Raw genomic sequence first — 10,000 nt, 5'->3', positions numbered from 1 at the left:
TCATATGTCGAATGTTTACTTGTGTGGTTGAAACACGTGACATTATTCATTCGCATCCATTTTTCTCAATTTCTATAAACAACTAAATCATGTATAAATCATGTTATCCAGAACTCACGGGAGTTCAAGGTAACAATGGTTGAAAGTAACAAGGAATAACGAGAACAAATCAACCTTCGATGGCGACTTCCTAAGTGACTTCGAAAGAAAAAGGAAAGACTGAAATAATGAAAACTTTTGGCTAAATCACCCTTTATTCCCATCAGTGGATTGGAAAAGGAAAATAGCAGTATTCTACTTTTTTTCCGTAGTGAAATGCAAAGAAATATTATAATTCATACCATAAACATGTTACTGATAAATTGTATGACATAACTCGAGTTAACTTTAGTAGATAATGTCCAAAAATAAGTGCCAACAATTAGTTTTTGAATTTCCAAACAAGCCAATAAGTGCGAGGCTGATATTTCAATAGTATTTTCTTTTGTGTTGACGTATTTTCCCAAATATTTCAGCCGAAGCTTTGGTGTGTTAGCGTACCCAAGAAAAGCAGGAGAGTAAATTTTATTTTCCTTTGAAAATTTACATGTCTGCGTCACTTTTTCTCCAGCCTTTCCAGTGATCAAGTCTTTGGTCTTGATATTCTCAAATTGATGTTGAATGATTGAGGTAAAAACACAATTGCAAAGGGATGTCAGATCAAGTGATATAATAAAAAGTGATTTAGTAAAGGACGTTATTAGACAGTTAAACATTTAACGTAATTTTCTCCTCCTTTCCTCGTGAGGAACCTATGCAAGACGCCATTGTCTCATGAAGCACCCCAAGTCCGGTCCCATTAACATTTACATTATGGTCTTGTAAATAACTAGTCTGGCTGATCTACTGTTGCGAAAAGGGTAGGGGCTCCGCGACCTCCAATCAGTGTGTCCCATTTTCTTATTTCCTTTAAGAGGGTACATTGAACACCTTATGTCGCAATGATTATTTATTTATTCATTTATATTTATATGTGTGTGTGTGTGTGTGTGTGTGTGTGTGTGTGTGTGTGTGTGTGTGTGTGTGTGTGTATTATTGTTATTATTATAATTATTTATATTAGTATAGTTGTTCAACCTGAACGTTACATGGAAAAGTGAATATATTTGTATTTTTTCAGTGCTTTCTCTTGTTAAACAAGGTAAATCATATGTTTATAAATAAAGGTGTGTTCATTGATCGAGTGGTATGATAAAAAAGTGGATGTCTGTAACACGAACCAGTAACCAGTAACCACTAAATTATGTAACAATAATCATAATATTCATCAGGACACTCAAAAATCTATTATCAATAATCAATTTGAGAAATCCAGAAATTATAGTGGTATACAAGATAAGAAGTTCCTTTCGATAATTTCAGTATCACTCGGCTATATTATCCTGAGCGCAATAGTATGAAGGAACCAGTAATCAAAGTCGACAATCGGAACCCCAGAACGGTTAACGTTTAATATAGCTATAATATCTAAACGAAAGATTGCAATATTGTGAATAATGAATTGACAAGTGATATGGACTCTAGACGTACTGTATAATGGAAACCCATGTTAATATAGAGAAAGAGTGACCATTGAAAGCTGCATACGAGAGGATTGCGTTCCACACGTTCAAACAGCACTTTTTTACTGCGAAGATAACTGCATTCCTACCACTCGAACACCGGCACATTCGAACTTCCACTCAAATTACAGATGCCGTAATAGATGCCCTTGGTTAACTGCATTTGATCTGATTCCTTGCATGAGAGGCAGCATTCGTCACAGACGAATATATGTACTTACTAATCCTGATTTTTTTTCTTTTTTTTTAGAACACGGGGGACGCTAAAAAGATTCCACTTCAAAAATCTACTTGGAAGTAACTAACCATGTACTACTAACCATGTCTCCTCGTTGCTTGATCATCGCTATATGTCCCTTTATCACCGCTATATCATCATCCTTACTCGTGTCACCATTGTCATCCTCTAATCATTAGCATTGCCTCAAGTAGCATCACCATCATTAAGGAAAGTTATGTCCAACAGCCGTGTCTGGCCTGAACATATCCTAGCGTGGAAATCTGGTTTGTAAGTTTCTTGTCTGATAATTGCAAGTGTTCAGTGATCAGAGGATCTTACAGAATATTGTGTCTTTTCAACATAAAACGGTGTGGACTGAATGTTTGCTGCGAATCAGGTCCTTCCCTTTCTGCTTGCACCCACTGACCTCTGCCTCCTGTCCTTGGATCGGGTCTCTCTCTCTCTCTCTCTCTCTCTCTCTCTCTCTCTCTCTCTCTCTCTCTCTCTCTCTCTCTCTCTCTCTCTCTCTCTCCCTCTCTCCCTCACTCTCTCTTTCTCACTCTCTCTCTCTCTCTCTCTCTCTCTCTCTCTCTCTCAAACTCACTCACTCACTCACTCACTCACTCAACTCTCTCTCTCTCTCTCTCTCTCTCTCTCACTCTCTCTCTCTCTCTCTCTCTCTCTCTCTCTCTCTCTCTCTCTCTCTCTCTCTCTCTCTCTCTCTCTCTCTCTCTCAATCTCTAGGAGAGTAACTAGCTAGCTAGCTACACACGCAGGCACACACACACACACACATATGTTTTTTTTATACATATACATATATATATGTATAGATATATACATGCATATATATATATATATATATATATATATATACATATATATATATATATATATATATATATATATATATATATATGTATGCGTGTGTGTGTGCGTAACTATATACATACACATATATATATATATATATATATATATATTGTCACACTTTACTCAAATTATTTATATTCCGAGTATTTAGTTATGAATGTATAGCTTCCATCACTTATTCGATGTAATAAGTTATTTCATGAGCAATAACGTTTGTTTCATGAAATTATTATGAATTATATACATATTTTAATTTCCATGTGATTAGTGTGATTGTAATACTACTTATTAATTTATTACTTTAAGGTCTATAATATTACTTTCTTTTATAGTTTTATTCTCGTTTATTGAGAAGGGAAACTGCGAGCCACTGACAGAAATAAGTAGAAACAAAAATGCACTGAATAACTTCACTTATTATTTATTTATTAACTTAGCACACAATACATTGTTCAATGGATGATGCCCTACACATTCACCCCACTCACTCACCTTCCGCATTACAGGTTAATCCTAACCCTAGATTATAGCACAGCAGCACTAACACAGTCACTTCAAAAATAGTCACTTCAACAATAGTCATTTTACTGTCCGCACTCACGTATTTTCGCACTGCACGTTTCTTTATCATAGTTTAACTGTTTAGCACTTCGATGTTGTTTATATAAGTTATCAGAGGTTAATATCAATGAAATTAGTTCATAACTTCTAGATTGGATTTCTTTCCAAGGAATTAGCGGTAAAACAAGAGTCGAGAACACGTCCTTTTCAGCCGGTGGTGAACAGCGATCTCCTCACCTTACGGCATGTTAGGCCTAAGACACCTGCTACAACCAATAGCAGCGGGAATATTTGCATACGTGAACAAGCAGAACCACCACCTAGTCTTTCATTCAGCAGTCACACCTCTCATTCGCTAGTGTTTATACTTCTGTATATAGGAGAATTACATTTATCTATATGCGGTTACGTTAATTAGATATAATTATCGTGACATTACTCCCACCAAAAGTATACGCTCAACTAAAGATATATTCTTGTTAGCTGATTTAACTAAAACGAAAACGAAATCCACTTGAAGTGATAGCTTCTCTCCTTCAAGGTTAGATTCTGAAGTGGAGGAAGTGCAGGAACCAAGTACAGGTTTCACACCTCAGCTGAAAGTTGAGAAATATACTTATAACATCTATAGGAGGTTTACATTTCTATCTTCCACCTTAACAGGAAGCACAAAATTGAGTTTCTATCATGATTATATTAGCAACAAGTTAATAAATAATTTGTTGATTATATCCCACGTATTTCAAGTTTGTGTTTCAAGAACAAAAAAAATGAATTTAGAACAATACTTCCTTTAGAATCAAAGTTCTTTATTCTGGGTGGCACCTCATTAGGGATGAGGATTCTTCTGCAGTCGATGCTCCACCTCCGCTTCATGATATTGTAGTTGAGGTCCTGGGTTGCGAGACATTTCAGCTCGGCTGTCCTCAAGGTCACTGCTGCTTCCGCTGACCAGCCTTGAGAGTAGATCAGCTCCTACGTTCTCAGTTCCTCTTATGTAGCGGATATTGAACTCAAATTGTTGAAGGTAGAGCGCCCAGCGCATCAAGCGCGCGTTGGCGGTCTTAGATCGCTTGATTTGAGAGAGAGGCATGTGGTCCGTTTCCAGAGTGAATTTAGCACCACACAAGTAATAATAAAACTTGTGAATCCCCTCTATAACCGCTAACAGCTCTCGTTCAACTGTCGAATAATTGCATTCGGCTTTGGAGAGTCTACGGCTGTGGTAAGCTACGGGGAACAATATGCCATCAAACTCTTGCAGAAGGATTGCTCCAACACCTTCTCCCGATGCATCCGTCCGCAAAGTAAAGGGTTTATCTTTGGATGGAAGTCGGAGAATAGGTTCAGAGCACAAGGTTTCCTTTAGTGTAGTGAAGGATTTCTCTTGCTCTGCACCCCACACCAGCTTGATGCTGCAGTCTTTCTTCAGGAGGTTGAATAGTGGAAGAGCAATCTGCGTAAAGTTTTTGATGAAGCTCCGATAATACCCAACGAGGCCGAGGAAAGAACGAAGCTGGTGTTGATTTACGGGTCGCGGTGCCATGCGAATCTTCTGTAGTTTCTCCTGCTGACACTCGCATTTGCCATCTCCAACTGTGTGGCCAAGGAAGTGTGTCCGTGTGAAGGCTATCTCACACTTGCTGGGCTTTAGGGTCATTCGATGCAGAGATAATTTACTGAAAACTACGTCGAGAAGCTTCTGGTGCTCAGCCAAAGTCGATGTATGTACGAGTACGTCATCCATAAAAATTTCTACTCCCGAAATATCTCCAAGTACTTGACGCATGCACCGATTGAAGACTGAGGGGGAGTTCGTTAATCCAAAGGGTAGCACCTTGTATTGATACAGTCCACAGGGGGTTTTGAAGGCTGTTATCTTCCTGCTCTCTGGATGCAAAGGAATCTGGAAGAATCCTTTTGTCAGGTCCAGTTTTGTAAAATATTTAGAGGCAGATAAACGTGAGAAGATAATGCGTTGATCAGACATTGGTTCCGCCTCGAAATGAGTAGCTGCGTTAACGCGACGGTAATCCCCGCAGATCCTGATGTCTCCTCCTTTCTTCTTAACCACAACTATGGGTGAACAATACGAACTCTTGGACGGTTCAATAATGCCCATAGCTTCCAGTTTCTTTATCTCTTTGATCACCAAGTCTACATATCGCAGAGGTATGGGATATGGCTTTGTGCGCACTGGCTCTTTATTACGAAGGACGATTCGATGTTCTTCCACCTTGGCAACTCGGGGTTGGTCAGAGAAGATTTCAGGGTACTTCTGAATGATCTCATGGAGGTCTGCCTTATGGTGGTCCTCTAGCTTCGGGTTTATGATAATACTCTCTGGTCCTTCCCTCGAATCAGCCTCAGGAGTCAAGGGCTGGCAGAAACCAGAGTCTTCAGGTATTACGGTTGCCGTACAACCAAACCTTTTCGAGTTATCAATACCTTTCTCAGAAGAGCAGCGTCGTCGAACATTGACTGAACGTCGATTGTCACTCTTTTCTTGTTGACGAGTTGCATGGCTAGACTGAGGTACAGGGGAGGACCTTGGATAATATTTCTTTATCATGTTTATGTGGAAACGTTTCTTCTCGTGGCCGATTCCTACGATGTAATTAACGTCTGAAACTCGTTTGAGAATAGTATAAGGTCCACTCCACTGTGCTAGGAGCTTGTTTGTGCTCGTAGGTAGCAATATCAAGCACTGATCTCCTTCATCAAGAGTACGAAACTTGGCTTTCCTGTCATAATAAGACTTCTGAGTGACCTGGCTTTTCAAAAGCTCCTCTTTTGCGAGTTCGCACGTAGAATGCAAGCGTTCACTCAGATCCAGAACATACTGATAAGAGGAGGTGATTACTGGGTCATCCTCAGTGTTGTCCCACAGCTCCCTAAGAACTTGCAAAGGGCCTCTTACTGGTCTACCGTACACCAACTCAAATGGGGAGAATCTTAAGGAACTTTGCGGGGCTTCTCTGTAGGCAAACAGCAGCGGTGCCAAGAGACGAGGCCATTCCCGCGGCTGGTCTGCAGCCATACGTTTTAGCATCTTCTTTAGTGTGCCATTAAATCGCTCACAAAGACCATTTCCTTGTGGGTGGTATGGTGTAGTTCTCATGCCCTTTACTGAAAGGAGCTTCCAGGTCTCTTCCATCATGCCTGATGTAAACTGTGTACCTCTGTCGCTCAGTACTTCCTTGGGTATGCCGATTCTGCAGAACATATCGAAGAGAGCTTCTGCAACCGTGGCAGCTTCTATGTTCTTCAGGGCAACAGCTTCTGGCCATCTTGTTGCAAAATCAACGACTGTAAGGATGTATTTCGATTTATCGTCAGCACAAGGTGTAATGGGACCCACAATATCGACAGCCACGCGAGAGAACGGTTCCGAAATCACAGGAAGTGGCTGTAGAGGTGCTGCAGTATTGCGTCCCTTGTCCGTTGTCTTCTGACATATGTCACAGGAACGGCCGAGTCTTAAGATTTCGGCTCCCATTCCAGGCCAGAACATGGTGGCTTGTATTCGGGCGAGAGTTTTGGCTGCCCCCATGTGACCTCCGAGGAGCGAGTGGTGCCCCAACTTGAAGACTTGTTGGCGACATCCAGCTGGAACAACGAACTGCAGCTTCACCTCACCCTGAGGCAAGGTAGTTCGTCGGTAAAGTCTGTTGTTCTGCCATATAAAGTCCATCTTTATTCCCTTGTAGAGGCGAACATGACGTTGCTCAGCATATTCACGTAGTTTGGAGAGGGTGGCATCATTTTTCTGCTGCTCAGCTATATCCTCGCCTTTTAGTAGTGCCTCCAGACCTTGTGGATTTGCCAGTCGTGTACTGATCTCAGAGCGACGTGCAGCAGCTCTCGTAGTGACAGCAGCACTGGTCTGATCCATAATGTCTGCAGATATGGTTGGTCCATCGCGAACACCTGGGGATTCTGACATAAGGGGGACATCTTGTGCAGTAGGTTCACTCTCCTCTGCAGTTTGTGTCATCGCGTCCTTGCCTCCTTCCACCTGGGTCTGCGTCTGGACCTCTTTCGCCGGGACCAGGCCAGCTCCAGGCACGTTGCCCAGGACAAAATCGAAGGCGGGGTTATCCATAACAGCAGCAGTCACAGTGCCTGTAAAATAAGGGGACTGGCAGAAAACCTTTGCCTCACGGACAACTATTTGTGAACCATCAATCATTGTAACACGAACGGTTTTGCCAGTATAATCCTTTCTTTTTACATACCTTTTTTTAACTACACATCCTGTGGAGCCAGAGTCTCGCATGATAATTGCTCTGCGGCCCTGGACTAGGCCCTCTGCAGTAGACAATCTCTTGCTGGCTGCTGAAGGCAAGGGAAGAGGAGAGCATGCACAGAGTACATGGTGGCCAAGTGCCAGGCCAGACAGATGTACCTGGGGCTCCTCCTTTTCCGGGACACTGTTCACGGTAGCCAAGTGACCGGACTGGTAGAACGGCTTCTTTTCACCCCCTTTCCGTGGCATATTGAAAGGCTGGTGCTTGTTTTCTCCCGGCTGTGCTTTTGCAGTTTCAGGAGATTTTGACTCCCTGCGATCACCGACGCTTCTCAGAGCAGGTTTCTTTGACTCTTGCTTTCGTTCGCCCTCTTTCTTCACCCTATAGTTGTAGCCATAAGCAGAGAACCAGCCATCCGCTATGTCCGCGGTCTCCGCCAGGCTAGTAACTTTGTTCATTCTCAGCTGAGCTCGCAATCCCTTGGGCAGCGAAGCGAGTAGTTGCGTAACCAGAATGAGCTCCAGGATACCTTCCTTGGTGTCAGGTAAATTACTCCTTCGATGCCAAGTCTTAAAGAGATGAGAGAGACGAATGATGAAAAGCTTGCAGGACTCCCGCTCGTCAAGGTGAGCTTCCTGGAACCTGCAACGGGCCTGCTCGAGGCTTATAGCGTAAGCACTCAGCAGAGCTTCCTTTAATTCGCTGTACGTCAAATTACCTTCGATTTCGGTGCGGTGATAAACATTCAGGCTGTGGCCCTGGAGGCGGGTGACGAGCTGCAGAAACATCGTCTTCTCGTCCCACCCGTGATCGGCTGCGACCCTTTCGAATACGAGGAAATAAGCTTCGACCTGGTCTGCGTCGTCAGGAAACATCGGCAACTTCGTTTTGGGAGGAGCCACGGGCGTGGGCGGCGTAGCTTTAAGGACTTCTATCTTATGCTTAAAATTTAGCTCCGCCATCCGAATTTCGTGCTCCCGTATCACTTCGGCGGCCGCAAACTCGCGTTCGCGATCTTCCCGCTCTCTGCGCTCCGCCCGCAAGTCTCGATGCTGGTCCTGCACATACTTAGCAATATCACGGGGATCAGTCAACCCCAGGTCTGCAGCCTCCTGCTTCAATACCGCTAAATCCATTTCTAGATAAGTTTAATTTCAGTTTTGTTCGTGCTAATGAATAACTAGTGCTATTGAATAACAAGTGCCACGTACGAACGAGTTCTTGGTTCAGTCACTTATAATTATTGTTCATACTATTGGTTCGTTAGTGCCACTGACATCTAGCTAATGATGGGAATGAATGAAATGTGTGCAAGAGAATAATATAAAACACGTCCTCTATATCACAATAACAAGGGAAAGCGAATGCTTATAACCCTATCATGGAATGTAACAAGTCAAAATTGAAATTATGGATACTGACGTGATTCCCGTCTGCTTATATGCAAGCACATTTACTTTACTTATTCAATAAATATCAGTGGCCCCACGTTGGGCGCCATTGTCACACTTTACTCAAATTATTTATATTCCGAGTATTTAGTTATGAATGTATAGCTTCCATCACTTATTCGATGTAATAAGTTATTTCATGAGCAATAACGTTTGTTTCATGAAATTATTATGAATTATATACATATTTTAATTTCCATGTGATTAGTGTGATTGTAATACTACTTATTAATTTATTACTTTAAGGTCTATAATATTACTTTCTTTTATAGTTTTATTCTCGTTTATTGAGAAGGGAAACTGCGAGCCACTGACAGAAATAAGTAGAAACAAAAATGCACTGAATAACTTCACTTATTATTTATTTATTAACTTAGCACACAATACATTGTTCAATGGATGATGCCCTACACATTCACCCCACTCACTCACCTTCCGCATTACAGGTTAATCCTAACCCTAGATTATAGCACAGCAGCACTAACACAGTCACTTCAAAAATAGTCACTTCAACAATAGTCATTTTACTGTCCGCACTCACGTATTTTCGCACTGCACGTTTCTTTATCATAGTTTAACTGTTTAGCACTTCGATGTTGTTTATATAAGTTATCAGAGGTTAATATCAATGAAATTAGTTCATAACTTCTAGATTGGATTTCTTTCCAAGGAATTAGCGGTAAAACAAGAGTCGAGAACACGTCCTTTTCAGCCGGTGGTGAACAGCGATCTCCTCACCTTACGGCATGTTAGGCCTAAGACACCTGCTACAACCAATAGCAGCGGGAATATTTGCATACGTGAACAAGCAGAACCACCACCTAGTCTTTCATTCAGCAGTCACACCTCTCATTCGCTAGTGTTTATACTTCTGTATATAGGAGAATTACATTTATCTATATGCGGTTACGTTAATTAGATATAATTATCGTGACATATATATATATATATATATATATATATATATATGATATATACATACATAAATATATACATATACATATATATATAGATATAGATATGCATTACATACGTATCTATCTA

The 10,000-nt window shown here is 41.4% G+C and overlaps 2 protein-coding genes across 3 annotated transcripts in view; both read right to left on the bottom strand.

The window, feature by feature from the left end:
- LOC125030832 (glutathione S-transferase kappa 1-like) overlaps positions 1-10,000 on the bottom strand; it is a 67,819-nt gene that overhangs the window by 38,149 nt on the left and 19,670 nt on the right. The window lies entirely within an intron of this gene.
- On the bottom strand, positions 4,085-8,641 carry LOC125030408. The gene is made up of 2 exons (XM_047620443.1): positions 4,418-8,641; positions 4,085-4,327 (listed from the first exon to the last, which is right to left on the bottom strand). Exons 1-2 carry the CDS (start codon positions 8,639-8,641, stop codon positions 4,085-4,087), a joined length of 4,467 nt encoding a protein of 1,488 aa, XP_047476399.1.

Source organism: Penaeus chinensis, chromosome 11 (genome assembly GCF_019202785.1).
Source record: "Penaeus chinensis breed Huanghai No. 1 chromosome 11, ASM1920278v2, whole genome shotgun sequence".
Taxonomy (NCBI): Eukaryota; Metazoa; Arthropoda; class Malacostraca; order Decapoda; family Penaeidae; genus Penaeus; species Penaeus chinensis.
Note: the sequence above shows the minus strand (reverse complement) of the source record. Positions and strands in the feature narration are given on the sequence as shown.

Excerpts from the sequence above, each read along its gene's own strand:
- LOC125030408 (XM_047620443.1), bottom strand. The coding sequence starts at position 8,641 with ATGGATTTAGCGGTATTGAAGCAGGAGGCTGCAGACCTGGGGTTGACT. Across the intron at positions 4,328-4,417 it reads TTGAACGAGAGCTGTTAGCG|CGATCTAAGACCGCCAACGC; the intron begins GTTATAGAGGGG and ends TCTCAAATCAAG.